The sequence below is a fragment of the Lolium perenne genome, chromosome 3 (genome assembly GCF_019359855.2).
Source record: "Lolium perenne isolate Kyuss_39 chromosome 3, Kyuss_2.0, whole genome shotgun sequence".
Classification (NCBI taxonomy): Eukaryota; Viridiplantae; Streptophyta; class Magnoliopsida; order Poales; family Poaceae; genus Lolium; species Lolium perenne.
This window is the reverse complement of record NC_067246.2, coordinates 104303843-104322769: the sequence shown is the minus strand read 5'-3', so window position 1 is coordinate 104322769 and position 18927 is coordinate 104303843. Positions and strand designations below refer to the sequence as shown.

The following is an 18927-nucleotide window of genomic DNA, read 5'->3' as shown; positions in this document are numbered from 1 at the left end:
CGATACCCTTCCAATTATACAAGTACCCCCACAATACCTGATTATGGGTAGGGCTTAACTAGAAACTTGTGTATTTTAGTATGGGTTCCCTCTGAACAAACATCATAGGGGTTACGCTGCGGCTGCCTCCGTTAAGTGTGGATTGATGTTGAAATGAGGTGAATGTACGGCCCAAGCCCTGTGCAGTTCCCGGGTTAACTGCGGTTTCCACCGGGAGGCCAAGCTCATGGGGAGAGGTGCTCATACTAGCATATATAAGCGAAAGGTTTCGATTGATGATCCGCGTACTGTGTTACGATGATTCGGGGTTATCCTCGACGGATGAAATCAAAAGTTGTGGCACAAGAGTACAACCTCTGCAGAGTGTTAAACCTATTCGAATAGCCGTGTCCACGGTTACGGACGATTGGAAAGGCCATACTATCTCCGTTATCATAAAAATGTTTTGATTCTAGAAATGAATGGTGGATTGAATGGTGACATTATGGTGAACCATAATGAGTTGTGGGAATGACACTAATGTTCCCACTTGAGTTAGTCTAGCACATGATATAAGCTTTTACCAAAGATTTATGAAACTAAAACTTGGCTTTATGCAAATAAACCTAGAGCTTAGCACCCCCTTACCCTTAATGAGTATTTATCTTAGAGTTAGTTTGCGAGTACTTTAAAAGTACTCATGGCTTGCCCTGGCTATTCAAATGCCAGACTATGAAGGAGAGCACCAGTATCAGGATGACGGACAACAGGACGTCTACGATAACTAGGATCGTCTTCTAACGTCAAGCGTTGCCTGTGGAATAGATCGTCCACTACTACTTCGCTTCCGCTACTATTTGTGATGTTGAACAATATATTCGTGTAATATTGGATCATGTGATCTATGGTTGTAAGACAATATGTGTTGTAATAAATGATGACTCTATGCTACTTACTATTATGTCTCGCAAAAACATTATTCCTGGGATTGCGATGTACGACATAATAGGCATCTGGACTTAAAAATCCGGGTGTTGACAAGTTGGTATCAGAGCCATTGTTTGACCTTAGGAGACCCTAGTTAGAATGGACGCTCAAAAACTTAGTTTCAAATTCCATGAATTGACTAGTTATGAAAACCTTATTCACCTTCTTACCTTGAAGAGTCTATTACAAACCCTCTCCTCTTCTAAAATTTGGAACACTTGCACTTATCTAACTTAATCATCTCATCTCTCTACAGATGGATCACGTCGTGGATGCGCAGCCCTTTCTCCAGACTGAGTTCTATCAGTTGGGGAACGGTGGAGAGATCATCTTTGAGAGGGACCTCTTCTCCCTCTCAGAGTTCCTCGGGCGCCCACCACCGGAAGTCTTTGGCGGAATGCTGAATGACCAACCTGGTGGTCAACTTCAGTGGGTGATCATGGTGGACCTTCGTGGAAGGTTCACGCTCCCAATGAGCGCAAGGATCCAGTTCTCCTTCAGGGAGAACAACTGGGCGGATGGTCTCGCAAGAGGACTTTAGGAAGGACTCGCACGTCTGTGCGGGCAAAACTTCATGGACTTCACGGATAGTCGCTTTGTGCACTATGCAAGGCACAACTCCCTTGGAGTGCCAATGAACCTGCCGTCACACCCGCAGCTTCGCCACCATGTTGATCATCTTGACTTCATGCTAAGCGAGACCCGCATCGACCTCGACAACTCCCGCGAATACGCCAACCACACTCACATCCAGTTGGCGCAGCAGGCGGACACCATCAGGGTGATCGCCGGAGAACGCAGGGCACTCCGCCGTGCCAACCAGAAGAAGGATCACGCCATCAACCGCCTGAAGGCCAGGATCGCCACTCTGAAGGCGACCATCGCTGCCCAAGCTGAGCAGATCCAGGAGTTGGAAGGCGAAGGTGAAGGGGAGAACATCCAGGGGGACGGCTACTCCTACGTCAGCAACGACGACGACTACGAGGAGGAGGAAGACGACGACCTGGAGTTCCACCCTTACGAGGATGGCCACGAGCACCTCGATGCCGGGGTAGACAATGTCTACCCTATCAACGTCGATGGCGAGTAGTCCCGTCGAAGCACTTGCGTCCCGTATTATGTATCGGTCCTTTGTATCCGCCCCATGTATCGTAGTTTGTTGAAAGGGTTCTTAAAACCCTCCTGAACATTTGGCTTGTAATATGTGCTACCTCCATGACTATGTTTGTGTGTGTGTAATATTATTATTATTATGAATCAAGTTTTAAGTTGTATTTTATCCCAAAATGAGCCATAGACATTTCCCTCTTATCTCATGATCCCTATCACTGTTCAGATGGCACCCCCAACTCGCAACGAAACCACAATGATGCAACTGCTGCAACAGATGATGGCAGAAAGAGAAGCTGAGAGAGTTGACCGTCAAGCCAACCTAGCTGCACTTCAACAGATTGCTCAGGGCAATCAAGGCCATGGAAACCACGACCACCCAGGGTCAAAGCTGAAAAACTTCCAGAATACTAACCCACCGGTGTTCAGCAAGACCGAGGAACCCCTCGATGCTGATGATTGGCTCCAAACTATGGAGAACAATCTCGAGGTTGCCGGAGTGGAGGACAATGAGAAGGTGTTGTTCGCCACCCACTATCTGGCTGGACCTGCACGTGCCTGGTGGACAAGTACCCGTGCCTTACATGCGGGGCAAATGATGACTTGGGAGGATTTCAAACTCAAGTTTAGTAAGTATCATGTGCCCCCGGGTCTGATTAAGAAGATGAGGGATGAGTTCAGGGAACTGAAGCAAGGCAGAATGACCGTGGTAGAATACCGCGACAAGTTCCTCACTTTGTCAAGGTACGCCCCGGATGAGACGGACACCGTCGAGAAAAGGAAGGAGAGGTTTCTGAATGGACTGCACGATGAGATGCAGACTGTGCTGATCAATATCCCCTTTGCTGACTTAGAAGCCCTCGTTGACTCCGCCATTCAGATGGAGGGGAAGATACACCAAGCCAATGAGAACCGCAAGCGCCGTATGATAAACCAGAGTGGGCCCAGCAACAACCACAAGTATCACCCCACCTCAAGTGGAGGGTTCGCCCCAAGAAACAACAAGCCCCCGATGCAGAATCCACGTCCGAGTTATCAGAACCGGAGTGGAGGAAACCCCAGGTCAGGAGGACACAACAACTACAACAACAACAACAACTTCAACCGCGCTCCACCCCGCGCCCCCAACAATAACTCCAACACTGCTCCAAGGACTGGGAGCAATGCTGTTCCCATCACCCCCAAGGACAAGTCCACCTACAACTGCTACGAGTGCGGAGTAGCTGGGCACTTCTCCTATGAGTGCCCCAAGAAGCTCGCCAAGACTGCCGCCAACACCTCAGGCCCTGCGCAGCAGCAGCGTCGTGTCACCACCAACAAGAAGTTCGCCCCCAACAACCCGAACAACCGCAACGGCCGCCTCTACCACATGAATGCAGAAGAAGCTCAGGAAGCCCCAGACGTTGTGCTGGGTATGTTCTCTGTTAACTCAATACCCGCAAGAGTGCTGTTTGATTCTGGAGCATCGCATTCATTTATTACCGAAGATTTTGCATGCACTAGTAAGATTCAACCCATCAGTTTGAAGCATGTCATGATAGTTCAAATACCTGGATCAACAACTAAAGCTAGAAAAATTTGCAAAGATGTGCCAATCAGAATACATGAAATAGAATTCTATGCAAATTTGATTGTTCTGGGAGCCAAAGGTTTGGAAGTTGTCCTGGGAATGGACTGGATGGCGAAACATCATGGACTGATTGATTGTGCCAAGAAGGCCATCACCATGACTAGTAGCACCGGAATAATAGTCGAACACATATCTGAAAAGATGCCCCGAAAGTTCACTTGTAACCAAGGCCTAGCCAAACCCACCTTGGATCAGATCAGGGTCGTTTGTCGATATCCTGATGTGTTTCCAGATGATCTACCCGGTATGCCCCCAGATCGGGATATCGAGTTTATCATCGAGTTAATCCCCGGAACCGGACCTATAGCCCAGAGAGCCTACAGCATGAACCCGGCAGAGTTAGTGGAACTGAAGAAGCAACTGGATGATATGCTATTCAAGGGTCTGATTCAACCAAGTGCGTCACCTTGGAGATCGCCAGTTTTGTTTGTGGATAAAAAGGACGGTGCCACTCGTTTGGTTACGGACTATCGTAAGCTTAATGATGTCACCATTAAGAACAAGTATTCGTTGCCCAAGATAGAAGATCTGTTTGACCAGCTGACCGGAGCCCAAGTATTCTCGAAGATTGATCTGCGGACAGGATACCATCAGTTGAAGATTCGTGCCACCGACATCCCCAAAACTGCCTTTACCACCAGATATGGATTGTATGAGTACAATGTCATGTCATTTGGATTGACCAATGCCCCCGCTTACTTCATGAATCTCATGAATAAGATCTTTATGAACTTCCTGGACAAGTTTGTCGTTGTCTTCATCGACGACATCCTCATATGCTCCAAGTCCGAGGAAGAACATGAGCAACATTTGGAAGTGGTCCTAGATACCCTTCGGGAACATCAGTTGTATGCCAAGTTCAGCAAGTGTGAGTTCTGGTTGAAAGAAGTAGGATTCTTGGGTCATATCTTGTCAGCCGGAGGAATTGCCGTTGACCCCGCAAAGATCAAGACTGTTGAAAAATGGAAAGCCCCAACCACCCAAACCGAAGTCCGTGCATTTCTCGGATTGGCGGGATATTACCGCCGATTCGTTGAAGGATTCTCGAGCATAGCAAGACCGATGACCCAATTATTGAGGAAGGACCGGAAATTTGAATGGACCGACAAGTGTGAAGAGAGCTTCCAACAGCTCAAGTTAAGACTGACAACAGCCCCAATACTGGTGATGCCGGACATTACCAAGCCCTTCGATGTGTACTGCGACGCCTCCAAGATTGGTCTTGGATGTGTGCTGATGCAAGAAGGCAAAGTGATATCTTACCTATCAAGACAGCTGAAGCAGCATGAACAGAACTATCCAACCCATGACTTAGAACTAGCAACGGTGGTGTTAGCACTGAAAGTATGGCGTCATTACCTCATGGGTAATCGGTGCGAGGTTTACTCGGATCACAAGAGCCTGAAGTATATCTTCACGCAGAAGGAGCTGAATATGAGACAGCGCAGATGGATAGAGTTAATCAAGGATTACGACATGGAAATCCACTATCACCCCGGCAAGGCCAATGTGGTAGCAGATGCTCTGAGTAGACTGCCGTGTCAGTTGAACTCCATGTTAGCAATTGAGTAACCCAGCCTGTTTGAAGAGTTTGAACGGTTTAGGCTTGAACTGGTTAGCGAAGGATACCTCGCCAGCATTGAACTCCAACCCACCCTGATTAGTCAGATCAAAGAAGCTCAGAAAGGAAATGCTAGCATTGACGGAATCAAAAACCAAATAGCCGCCGGAAAGGCATCGGGATTCACCGTAGATGAAGAAGGAGTGCTATGGTATAACAAGCGCCTGTGCGTACCGTCAGACTCAGAATTGAAGCAAGTTATTCTGAAAGAAGCCCACGACACCCTGTACTCCATTCACCCCGGAGGAACCAAGATGTACCAGGATTTGAAGGAACAATTCTGGTGGCATGGAATGAAGAGAGAAATTGGAAGCTACATCGCCAAGTGTGACATCTGTCAAAGAGTCAAAGCAGAACACCAACGCCCCGCAGGACTGTTGCAACCCTTACAGATTCCCGAATGGAAGTGGGATTCCGTAGGAATGGACTTCATCACCGGACTGCCCAAATCTAGTAAAGGAAATGATTCCATCTGGGTAGTGGTCGACAGACTAACCAAAGTCGCCCACTTCATCCCCGTCAAGACCACCTATCAAGGACCGAGACTCGCAGAGCTATATATCTCAAGGATAGTCAGCCTGCACGGAACCCCGAAGTCGATAGTATCCGACAGAGGATCCCAATTCACCTCCCGATTCTGGCAGAAAGTACATGAAGGACTCGGAACTCGTCTGAATTTCAGCACAGCCTATCACCCGCAGACAGATGGACAGACTGAAAGAGTCAACCAGATACTAGAAGATATGTTGAGAGCATGTGTGCTAGAGTATGGATCTAAGTGGGAAGACTGCTTGCCGTATGTAGAATTCTCGTACAACAACAGCTACCAAGCCAGCTTGCAGATGGCCCCCTTCGAAGCACTGTACGGAAGGAAGTGTCGTACCCCTCTGAATTGGTCGGAAGTAGGAGAGAGTCAAATCTTTGGACCAGATATTCTCCGAGAAGCCGAAGAGAAGGTTCACAAGATCCGCGAGTACCTCAGGACAGCCCAATCAAGACAGAAGAGCTACGCCGACAAGAGACGCCGAGAGATGACCTTCGAGATCGGAGATTTCGTATATCTCAAAGTGTCCCCTCTTAAAGGAATGCAGAGATTTCAGCTTAGAGGAAAGCTCGCACCCCGTTATGTCGGACCTTTCAAGGTCCTGAGTCGCCGAGGAGAAGTATCCTATCAGCTGGAGTTACCGGAAGAAATGTCAGCAGTGCACAATGTGTTTCACATCTCGCTACTCCGGAAGTGTTTAGAGGTACCTGAGAAGACCGAGGTTTTCAAGAACATCGACCATCGAGCTGTGGATATCAACTCAGATCTGACATACCGCGAAGTACCTATTCGCATCCTGGAAGAAGCTTTCAGAACTACCCGTACTCGAAGTATCAAGTTTCTGAAGATCCAATGGAGTAACCACACCGAAGAAGAAGCCACTTGGGAGAGAGAAGACTTTATGAGGACTGAGTACCCAGATCTCTTTAGTACCTAGTTTTCTCAGATCTCGGGACGAGATCTTTTGTAAGGGGGAAGGGTTTGTAACATCCCAAGTTTCAACAATATTAAACAAGAGAGAGTGGATTCGGTGAACATGGGGGTACGTGAGCACCCCCTGCGTACCGTCCATAGCGCGTTGAGATTCGGTTATTCCCAATACCTTTGTTGACCGGTCGTTCTGTCATATCCGCTAATGAAGACCATGACGCAACGTCCGCGGCCAGCGGTGCAATAAAATAGTGCGCGAATGATTAGCGTCACATGCGCAGCAGCTGTTTCCCGCCTTGGCTTTGGCGCCATAGAAATGGAGAGGGCGCCAATCGATCTGGTGGGAAAATAGAATTGGCGCGAATCGTGTTGGACGAATATGCCTGGCAAAATTTTCACGCCTGTGACGCGCCCTGCATATCTATACTTTATAACTACCGCGTCGCACAGTCCCTGCTAGCAGCTAGCTGATACTTGCCGCGTGGAATCTGCACACGACGCGTGGGAGGTAGGCGCCATGATATCCCTCCACTCCGCCCCGCGGTTCACGCTCTTGATAAAGCTCGAGCCCGGCTGGAGGCGGCGGCTCGCGCTGCCGCAGTACGCCGTCCTACGGCGGCCGGCGACGAGGAGCGTCCGCGCGGCGGCGGTGGCCGAGTCCGTCGGCGCCGAGCTCCGCCGGCTCGCGCGCGACATAGTGGCCGGCGACGACAATGACCGGCTGCTCAACTACGAGACCCTCCTCGTCGACCGCTTCCTGGACATCCTGCAGGAGCTGCACGGCAGCAACTTCAGACGAGTGGTACGCTCAGAGCAGCACATAATTCTCATTTCCATGTGTCCATGATCAGGAGATCAATTAATGGATGGTGCTTGTGCAGGCTGAGGAGTGCCTGAGGGTGTCCGGGGAGTACCAGCGCGACGGGGGCGACCAGGCGGCGAGGCTGGCCCAGCTGGGGGCGCTCTTCACCAGCCTCGACGTCGGCGACGCCATCACGCTCACCAGCTCCTTCTCCCACATGCTCAACCTGGCCAACCTCGCCGAGGAGGTCCAGATGGTGCGCCAGAAGAAGATGGAGGCCAGCTGCCGCGGCAGCTTCGCCGATGAGGGCTCCGCGCCCACCGAGTCCGACATCGACGAGACCATCCAGCGGCTCGTGCACGGGCTCGGCAAGACGCCCCGGGAGGTGTTCGACGCGCTCAGGACACAGACCACCGACCTCGTCTTCACCGCGCACCCCACACAGTCCGTCAGGAGGTCGCTTCTCGAGAAGCACGCCAGGTAATTAGCCGTAGATTAATGGAAGTGTTTAGTTGTTTACTTTGCTGTTACTAGCTAGCAGCGCTACACGTAATTACATGGTTACTGAGCAAACACTACTTCACTAAGTGACTGTTGTTCACTTCACTGACGTAGATCGGTGAATGCTTATTTCAGGTATGGGGACTATATAAAGCTAGGTGAGGAGATTCAAATTTAATAATACAAGGCATATAGCCTGGTGTGAAGGGCCGGTACTAAAATATTGTTTAAGGCTTTAGGACTTGGTGATAAGAACGAATATGTGATGTGAGCATACTGTGCGGTCCGTGAGTGAAGAATCTTGAACAGTGCTTGTTTTGGCTTGTTTAATCATGTGCTAGAGATACTTTGACGTGTCTGCTAGCTGCTAAAAAAATAATACCAGCTAAGGCCGCACTGTTCATCTTCTCCTACCTCCAATCTCTGAAAACAACTGCATGTGCTGTTGCTCTCGTAACCCCATTCGAACGTGATGATGATAGTGAGCATCGGAGATCTTGCTATTTTGCAAGGATTACTAAATGAAAGGTCGATTAAGCTCGTTGTGGTTCTAGTTCACCTTCCAGACGGAATGAATTACAGCGCGGCATGATACTCCTTCATCTTGCCCGCGGAACAAATTACAACGCGGTATATTCATCGGATAGATCGGTCAACGGTGTGGAGAATCGTGGATGCTCAGATGTTCATGCGCCGCTGGATGTAATTGCCGGTGGCTCCAACTGCGAAAAATGTTAATCGACCTGCAGACATACAAGAAGTACCTGCCGATGGTGAAAATATCACATATAGCAACAACTTGGAAAACGTTAATAATGGTTGGTTTTTGAATACGTCCATGTTGAACTGTTGGAAGGGGAGCATGTGGGCGTGGGCCCCATATTTTAGATTCAAACTATTGGGTCCACTAATGTGGGTGCCTCTATTTAAATTCAAATGTAGGGCATGCATGAATAGTACCAATGTGAGTAAGATATTTGAATTCAAAATGTGGGGCCTGCATGATTTGGGAGATGGGTTAAAAGCTAATGTGCATGCATAAGTGGAACCGGTGATAACCATGTGGATCTGACACTGCCACGTGTCGGACGTTCAGGGGGTGCTCACATATCCCCCTGTTCACCAGGCTTCATTTGTTAAACAAGAAAGATAATTTCCCCAAACCCAAAATTTGCAATTAACAAAAACTTTTTCTATGCATATAGTGCCACATATAGATTTATGCATCTGAGTGAAATTCTTTTGTGCAATTGCCATGATGAGTGTTAGTATGTTTAAACATTGCTATGTGAACCCTAACCAAGAACACAAAACCCTAATTTGAGGTGAATTGGAGAAAATGGGAAAAACCCATTTCTCACTCACATACACATTATGCAAATTTGCAAATCCTCAACCAAGGCCATAATTGCTTGCTCCCTTGCTTCTAAAATACTTCAATATGATAAACTAACACAATTGCATCCTTGAATCAAGAATCAAACACAAGGAAATCAAAAATCTCACATACATATGATAATGGTCACTTCTTCCCAAAATATTTTCTTCACCTCTTTAACCCCCTGGTTTTCTCAATTCTTGAACTAAACTTGGTCAACCAAAGCCATGTCATCCAAGACCATGTCAAGGTGAGCAACTTTGATGTTGACCATCATGGCTAGAGTTGACTAGGTTGACCAGAATAAGAGTGACAAGAAGGGATGCTGAAATAAAGAGAAGATCATGTCACTTTTGACATTTTGCAAAACAACTCCAAATTGAGTGCCACCACCACCAATACTTCACATCAATTATATAAATGAGATTCACCAAAAAGATTTTCAAAATTTAAATAAAAACTTCATGCGGCCATTTCATCAAACAGGTGGCAGGCATGATTCCAGATTTGTGTGTCACCCTATTACCCACTGGTTTCTTCCCTAAACCCCTTTAATCCTTGATCATTGCACCCTCTTACAACCCCTGCTTCACCCTAGTACATGCCCTGGTCGATTAAAGTGAGAGGAGAGGGGAAAGAAACCCTAGACTAAGGCATGCCGTGGCCATGCCGGCCACCTTTGGCCACCATCTCTCCAGCCCTCCCCTCAACCTTTCTCCTTGTCCTGGAGCTTCCCTGTCACTCAAGGAATCGAATGGTACACCGCCCATGCTCGCCAAGGCACGGCATTGGCCAGAACACGCGTGTCCAAACCGTGCCAGGACGTGCCAGTCGACGCGGTGAGCGCGCCCTGGACACGCCGGTACGTCGCGCGCTCGAGCAGCCTACTCCTCGCCCTGCATCCCTACCGCGACGTTGAGCAGCTACTCCCCGCCCTCTACACGCTAGACACAAGCCCAGGCCTGCCCCTGCACCATCGCCGTCGTCCTCGACCAAGTGATGCCGCACGCTCCGTGACAAACCCTGCAAGCTCCCGAGCCATCCCGTCGCCTTTTCTCTGCGCCAGCTAGCCGTTGAGCATCGCCAGGACGACGCCTACAAGATGCCGTCCTCGCCTTGCCCTTTCGACCGACGGAGAGGCCACGCCGACGACGCTCCTCCGCAGCACCTCACGGCCTCCATCGCCTGCTATAAATAGAGCTCCTCAGCCCACAACTCCTTCACACCATCTGCTCCCCTCCCTTCTCTGAACAAGCTCCCCACCTCAATTTAGCACCACCTCGCCGGAGCTGCTCGAATCGCAAGCTCAAGTCCGCCGGAGCCCGCGGAAGCTCTGCTCCGATTGGCGCCTCCCCGAGCGCCGCCACTGCTCCCAGGGCTTCCTCATCTACTACATCTTCTCCGCGCCTACTGCCAGACTCCTGCGCCGGCCTGGTACGCCCTCCGACCCCCTAGGCTCGCCGCCAGGGAGCCCGCTGCTCGTCGGAGAAGACGACGTTCACACGCCGTCGGATCCCAGTCTAATCCAACGGTTTCTATTTCGCGTACCGTTTCGCTGCGTTAAGTGTCGCCGACAGGTGGCCCCCACCTCGTCAGTGCGGCCCGAGCGCACCAGATGCGTGTTGGGCTGCGAAGTGGGATTTAAACTAGTTTCGGCCCGTTTAGCTTTCCCGCCTAGCCCATGAATTCAAATCTGGATTAAATCTTTATTCAAATTTGCTCTGCTGAAGGTTTAGTAAATTTTGAATAGTTTGAATTCTGCCAAACCAAATTTAGCAAACTTTATACCGTTGGAAAGCCCATGAATTTATCTATCCAATGCCACTGGCCCCATCTCCAATTTCATTGTAGATTTAATCTGAAAAAAAAGACAAGGAAGGGATTTTTGAACATTCAAACTTTATTTAAAAATTCAACCAGAATAGATTTTGAAGTAATTCCAATTCTAATAAATCACAAATGATGTCCTCTAATTGATTATGCAATAACATAGCCCTGTTGTTTGTATGATCATGGACTAGATCAAATAAAATGGCTATGTAGTCATTTCTAGAACATTTTTAAAGAGGGATTCAAACTCAACCCTAATATGAGAGCAACCTCTCATTTAAATTTTGATCCTAAGTACTAATAACCAGGGGGAATGACTTAGGCTAATGAACCCTTGAGAATTATTACTTAGAGATTTTAATTCATTTAAATGTTAAGTTTAAAACTATGTGAAGTGTAGCACTTCAATTAAATTGTACTCACATATAATAGATATGAAATGTTGACTTTGGGTCAACCTATATTTCATACCTTATTATTATATGAAGAGATTAAATCTTAATAAGAGGTATTGAGAAGAAATGAATTCCTCTAAGGATCTACATACCAAAAATTAAGAAATAGGAATAATGAGAGGAAATTAATTTCTTCAAATAAAGACTAATCAAATAATCCACCATGCCATGTTTGATTGCTACTAAGATTAGTGTGTGAACCCTTTGAGTGTTTCTAGTTTAGTATGTGAGCTTGGTTTAGTATTTATACCTCGTATTCGTATATAGACGCTAGTAACGAGGAATACCAAGAGGAGGAGGGCTACTCTCAGGAAGAAGAAGAGAACTTCGATAACTACCCAGCTCAAGGCAAGCTAACCCTTGCTAAACACAAGTGCTTAGCTCTACGAGAGCAAAGGCACCATCACCCTTTACTTTTATGTATTACCTATCCCATGTTTTTACTTACATTTACTGTTGCTTATTTATTTCAAAGTACCTTTTTGATTTATGATTCACCTGGTCTAGAGTAGAAAAATACTTGGAATAGATTAGCACCACTCAAAGCTAGATAGCACCCCTCATATAGTTGCTAGTGCTAATCAATTAAAATTGACTACTCTAGATGGGAACATGGTGAAGTGAAATGACTTTGAAAGGAAGTAAAGTGGAGGTGGATTTGAACAAGAGAAGATGGTGATTTTTGATAAAATAGATGATTGAGTTTGAATGCGATACCCTTCCAATTATACAAGTACCCCCACAATACCTGATTATGGGTAGGGCTTAACTAGAAACTTGTGTATTTTAGTATGGGTTCCCTCTGAACAAACATCATAGGGGTTACGCTGCGGCTGCCTCCGTTAAGTGTGGATTGATGTTGAAATGAGGTGAATGTACGGCCCAAGCCCTGTGCAGTTCCCGGGTTAACTGCGGTTTCCACCGGGAGGCCAAGCTCATGGGGAGAGGTGCTCATACTAGCATATATAAGCGAAAGGTTTCGATTGATGATCTGCGTACTGTGTTACGATGATTCGGGGTTATCCTCGACGGATGAAATCAAAAGTTGTGGCACAAGAGTACAACCTCTGCAGAGTGTTAAACCTATTCGAATAGCCGTGTCCACGGTTACGGACGATTGGAAAGGCCATACTATCTCCGTTATCATAAAAATGTTTTGATTCTAGAAATGAATGGTGGATTGAATGGTGACATTATGGTGAACCATAATGAGTTGTGGGAATGACACTAATGTTCCCACTTGAGTTAGTCTAGCACATGATATAAGCTTTTACCAAAGATTTATGAAACTAAAACTTGGCTTTATGCAAATAAACCTAGAGCTTAGCACCCCCTTACCCTTAATGAGTATTTATCTTAGAGTTAGTTTGCGAGTACTTTAAAAGTACTCATGGCTTGCCCTGGCTATTCAAATGCCAGACTATGAAGGAGAGCACCAGTATCAGGATGACGGACAACAGGACGTCTACGATAACTAGGATCGTCTTCTAACGTCAAGCGTTGCCTGTGGAATAGATCGTCCACTACTACTTCGCTTCCGCTACTATTTGTGATGTTGAACAATATATTCGTGTAATATTGGATCATGTGATCTATGGTTGTAAGACAATATGTGTTGTAATAAATGATGACTCTATGCTACTTACTATTATGTCTCGCAAAAACATTATTCCTGGGATTGCGATGTACGACATAATAGGCATCTGGACTTAAAAATCCGGGTGTTGACAACTTGATATGGTGGGAAAGTTGCACAAAGCTTCGCCAGGAGGGTATGAGTACTTGCTGGTCGCTGTCGACAAATTCACCAAGTGGGTAGAAGCGAAGCCAATAAATTCACCAGATGCAGCATCGGCAATAAAGTTTGTGAAAGGCCTCGTTTTTCGGTTTGGAGTGCCTCATAGCATTGTCACAGATAATGGTTCAAACTTCACATCCAAGGAATTCAAGGAATACTGCGCAGAAGTAGGCATTAAATTGCACTTTGCGTCAGTTGGGCACCCGCAAACTAACGGACAAGTCGAGAAAGCCAATGGAATCATCTGCAACGGCCTCAAAAAGCGCCTGCTAGGACCGCTTGAAAAAGCTCGACATACTTGGCCAGAGGAATTGCCAAGTGTTTTGTGGAGCATCCGAACAACACCAAATACGGCGACACAAGAAACTCCGTTTTTTCTCGTACACGGAGCCGAAGCAGTATTACCAATTGAAATAGAGCATGATTCGCCAAGAGTAACAGAGTATGACGAAGAAACATCACAAAAAGCTCGGGAGGATGATATGGACGCACTCGACGAAGCTCGAGATGAAGTACTTTCACGAGTCACCAAATACCAGCAAGACCTCAAAAACTACCACAGTCGATGGTTAAGGCCAAGATCTTTTCAAGTTGGGGATTTGGTCTTGCGGTTAAATCAAAAAAGTACCGAGAAGCTCGAATCACCATGGTTGGGGCCTTACATTGTCACGGAAGTCATCGACGGAGGCGCATACAGGATCAAGGACAAGAAGACAGGGGCTCCCGAGAAAAACCCCTGGAACGTGGCGCAGCTCAGGCGGTTCTACGCCTAGAGCTGAAATATAGTCCTCTGTAAAAATACAATGTACTGAAACGCCCGCGAGTTTTCAGACGCACTCTTTTCCTTTTCGGGGCACCGAGTGGGGCCGGAAAGGTTTTTAATGAGGCGGGCTCGCGGTGCTGCAATATAATAAAGATAGTGGAGATATACTTCTTATTCTTCGACACGTTCGGGGGCTCAACGCCTTCAAGTCTCAAAATACGTACAATATAGACAAACTAGACTTACCGAAATATTTCGCCTTGGTACACTAATACCTCGCCAAATATAAAAATCGGAAGCTAACAATTATAAATATAGTGTACACGTCAAAAATCTTATTGCTTTGGTCTAAGAACCTCGCAACAAAAATATAGAACTTCGACACTAAGATACTCGGGGGCTTGCAACCTATTTGATGAAAAATTAAAGATATCTTCTTACGGCAAGATGAAAAATCTTCGAGATGGAAAAAACAGTACAAACTCTAGCCAGAAGGCTCGGGGGCTCCAACAATATAGAGCACTTTACAATATACAACAAATTTCTTCGGAAATAAAAAAGAAATCAAAAAAGATACAGACACAATGTTTTGCAATATGGTACAAATCAGTCAAAGCCTAAAATACTATCTATGGACAAGCCTCTGGTTGTTTTATGTTCAGCATAGGACCCCTTGACGAAGAATTCTGAGTCCATCCGAAGAAGCTCATCTATCATCGACTCGGCCACAGGAGTTACCATCTCATTGATTGTGTCAATATCATTTTTTCGCCGCGATTTCTTGGCCAGGCAATCAGCAACAATCTTCGTCAGGTCTAATTTTGGATGGCAAATATTTATCATAATCATGGCGAACCTTGCTCCAGCAGTCAATTGAGCTTGCACAAAATTATGAATGCGGGGAGCATCTCTGAATATCTCCAGCAATTCAGGAAGAGTTTTGGGAACTTCATTTCGAGGAAACAAAGTCTTGTAAACAAGGGTTAATGTTGTCGTGCAAAAATTGAGAAATTCGCGCACTTGGCAAGCACGATCTTGGAACCTGACAATTTGCTGGGTTCGTTCAGGGGTGGCCCAGAATAAACAGCCATGGTTAAGGGAAAGATTGATAAGAAGAGTTGTTCTCTCGTTTACTCTTCGATCTTCGGCGGCAGCATCAAGAACCGAGCCTATTAAGCGACAAGGCAAGAAATTTGAAGGGGGGCACAGCAAAATAAAGAGGAGGCATTGTGAGGTTGGACAAACATACCTAACATATCTGTGCTAGCTTCCAACATTAGCTCGAGCATGCTATTTTCTCGGGTAGTGGCTTCCTTTGCTTCCAATACAGCAGTATTCTTGGCAGCCATAGCCTCTTTGGCTTGTTGGAGAGCAAGTTTTTCTTGTTCGGATGCTTTCCGAGATTGTTCCATCATTGCCAGAGTTTGTTTCTTCATGGATTGAAGTTGTTGTCGAAGTTCTTGCAAATCTTCCGACAAATGTTTGCTCGAAGAACCTTCAAGGGGGTCGTCATCAACTAGCATTTTCTTCGAGAAGGAAGAAGCAGGTGAAGCATCGGCAGAGCAAGGATTGGTCGAATAGTTATCAAATATTAACTGGAAAAGAAAGCGCCAGGATCAATGATAGTGCCGGAAGGAATTTCATTAAAAATTTACATAGACATTACAAAAGAAGTTTCTCCAAAAGGACTACCAGGATAATTGTCAACACAGCTAAATTGGCGACAAGGGCAAAAGAGACAGAGAAAGCAAAAAAAAAAAACAAAGAGGCATGCAACTAGACCTCCGGCCTCGATGAGCTAGGAGTTGAAGATGGCTTGATCCCGAGATAGGCCAGAATTTTCTTCGTATTGGGCTTGGCTGCCTTGATCAAAGACCGCCATTTTGTTTGCTCTATCTGCTCGGTGTCGCCAACCTTCATCCAGTCAACAGTTTGTTGGCTGTTAGCGACCAAGGCAACAGTGCTCTCAACAGCAATCTTCATGTTCTCCTGGCGCATTTTCAGCCCAAGGTCCTCTGATGGATTGAAGCTCTGGGCAAGGGCAAGGAAAGTCTTGGGCTCCTCTTTCTTCGGGAAGAAGTAGGGGAATAGCTTCGACAATCCTGCGTCAGCATTCACCACGCCTTCACGAATTTCGGATCCATGAAACTCCAAATAAGAAAGTGCGTCAAGGAGAGGATCATTGTCGGGATTTTCCAGATCAAACTCTTGGTTTGTTTGGCCTGCCACAGGAAATAAACGTTGGTCAAAAGCAAGAAAAAGCAGGTCCTATAAAAAATAGAAAGGATCGATAAAATTACCTTGGAAGCGCCGATTTTGCGAATTCAGGCGCTTGAGGATCCCCTTTTCACGAGTAGCCTGTGCGGCTTTGTGCTCGTTTAAAGCAGTTTCAGTATCCTCAAGTCTCTTCTGCAGTTCCTCGACACTAGCAGCTTTTGCCTTGGCTTCATTAGCCTCTGCTTTGGCTTCGCTAGCAACAAGTTCGGCTTTCTTGCGGGCTGCTTCACTTTGCTCCAGCTTTTGAGCAAGAGTGTCGGCAAGCTTGTTGGCCTCTGCAAGTTTCTCTGTCAAAATAGAAAAGAAAGGTCAAAATTGCGACAAAAAACAGGAGCAAGAAGTCAGAAACAACGACAGCAAAAAAGTTATTACCTTCAGTTCTGCTGGCATACTCACGGTACCCAATGAATTGGGATCCGATGCGAATAAGCTCTTTGATCATGGGCTGTTAAAGAAGAACAAAGAAAGAGAAACATCGGTATGGAAAAAGAATGAAGGCGTAAAAAAGCAAATAGAGGAAATATAGATACTGGCAAGAAAATTAAAAAACTTACATCATCCAAGAGCGGAGTAGAAGAGCTACCCAATTGAGGGGCAGGCTCAATGATCGTTTCAATCCTTGTCCTTTTTGGTGAAGGAGCAAGGGGGCTTGAAGGCGGAGTAGTGGTGACGACGTTTTGTTGAGGAGGCGAGGATTCTTCTCCTTCAACTGGCGTATCCGAGACAAGTAAAGTATGTGACATGCTCGTCCGAGGAGCCACGTCAAAAGTTGGTACTTCTTCCTCATCATCGTTGTGATTAAAAATCGACAGCATAAAAAGCAAGATAAGACAAAAATTTCGAGTACAGAAATAAGGAGAAATAAAAATGACTTACGAGCTGACGAGGGATTCAAGATAAGGATCATAAGTTGCCTTCTGACGTGAAGGATCAACTTCTTCGGCTTTGGAAGTGCCGGAATCTTCGATGTCATTCCTCTTCCTTTTGCCTTTTGGAGAAACAGCGGGAGGAGGAGATAGTGCCGACGCAGTGCCTTCGGAAGATCCCGCAGATTTTCGAGAATCCACGGGTTCATTCACAAAAGACGGAGCTTCTTGATTGTCATCAGTGACAATGGCCCTTTCTTCGACTTCTCCACCTTCAGGAAGAGGAGGAAGCGAGACAAGGTCTGGATGATTCTATGCATAAAACAGGGAGAGATGTCAGAAAAGAAGTTACAAAAAAGATAGCAAAGCAACAACAAGACAATAGACAAAGATTACCTTGGGAAGTGGATTGGCGGCGCTGAATGGTGTCACACGGCAAGAAGAAGGGATAGCATCTTTTTTGCTGAGAGACGAAATTTTTCGGACAAGTTTTTCTAAATCCTTGACCTCCAAATTCACCGACAGCCGATCTACGTCCTTGTCGCCCGCATATTTCCATAGAGGATATTTGCGAGCCTGAAGCGGCTGCACTCTAGTCCTAAGAAAGTATGCAGTGATTTGGACACCCGATAACTCTTTGCCGCGAGTATTTTGCAACTCGTGGATACGAGCCATCAAGGTTTCTGTCGACGCCCTTTCTTCTTCGGTGGCCTCCGCGTCCCAGGAGCGGCGGCGAAAGATTTTCTCGGCGCCATCAAAAGGAGGGATGTTGTCCTCCGCACATCCATGGTTCTCCTCCTGAATGTACAACCACTTCTTGCGCCATCCTTGAACTGAGTCAGGAAGCTTGACGTCGAAGTAGTCGACAGTGGGCCGAACAGAAATTACAACGCCGCCTATATTATAGGCGACATTGGGCGAGCCATTACGGCGGCAGAAGAAAATGCGCTTCCATAGCGCCCAGTTAGGCTGGACGCCAAGGAAGGCCTCGCACAAAGTGATGAAAATGGAGATATGGAGGATTGAATTTGGCGTGAGGTGGTGGAGTTGCAGACCGTAGATAAAAAGAAGTCCACGGAGAAAAGGATGAGTGGGGGCGGAAAGACCGCGGATGAGGTGGTCGACAAAACTTACCCGGTACCCCATTGGAGGGGTTGGGTAGCTTTCCTCACTGGGGAAGCACAGTGCCTTGGGTTTCTTGCTGATCCCCAGCTTCTTGAGCATGTTGATATCTTGAGTGGAAATCTTCGATCTTTCCCACTCCGCCGCCCCAAGATCCACGGCGGCCATGGAGGACTCCGGCGTACCGTGCCTTGTCAATCGACGAGGTGGCATCAACAATGGCGCAGGGTTTGCAGCTCGGAGGCGAGGAGCTTAGGTGGCTGTGGATCGCAGGAGGAAATTTGCAGATGGGAGTAGGAGGACGGCGCGAGCGGAGGTTCTCGAGGAGGAAGAA

At 46.8% G+C, this 18927-nt stretch overlaps 1 protein-coding gene and 1 long non-coding RNA gene across 3 annotated transcripts; one reads left to right on the top strand and one right to left on the bottom strand.

The window, feature by feature from the left end:
* The first annotated feature begins 7245 nt into the window (after window positions 1-7245).
* LOC127342056 (phosphoenolpyruvate carboxylase 1) lies at window positions 7246-8517 on the top strand. 2 transcript variants are annotated; one of them, XM_051367987.2, is made up of 3 exons: window positions 7246-7603; window positions 7683-8083; window positions 8240-8517. In XM_051367987.2, exons 1-3 carry the CDS (start codon window positions 7319-7321, stop codon window positions 8280-8282), a joined length of 729 nt encoding a protein of 242 aa, XP_051223947.1. In that variant the 5' UTR covers window positions 7246-7318; the 3' UTR covers window positions 8283-8517. The 2 variants fall into 2 exon arrangements, with proteins under 2 accessions (XP_051223947.1, XP_051223946.1); XM_051367986.2 differs by having other exon boundaries at window positions 8219-8517.
* An 8334-nt stretch (window positions 8518-16851) lies between these two features.
* LOC139837557 (uncharacterized) lies at window positions 16852-17339 on the bottom strand. The gene is made up of 3 exons (XR_011754068.1): window positions 17160-17339; window positions 16978-17050; window positions 16852-16892 (listed from the first exon to the last, which is right to left on the bottom strand). It is a non-coding gene; the product is annotated as an uncharacterized lncRNA (long non-coding RNA).
* Between the last annotated feature and the right edge of the window lie 1588 nt (window positions 17340-18927).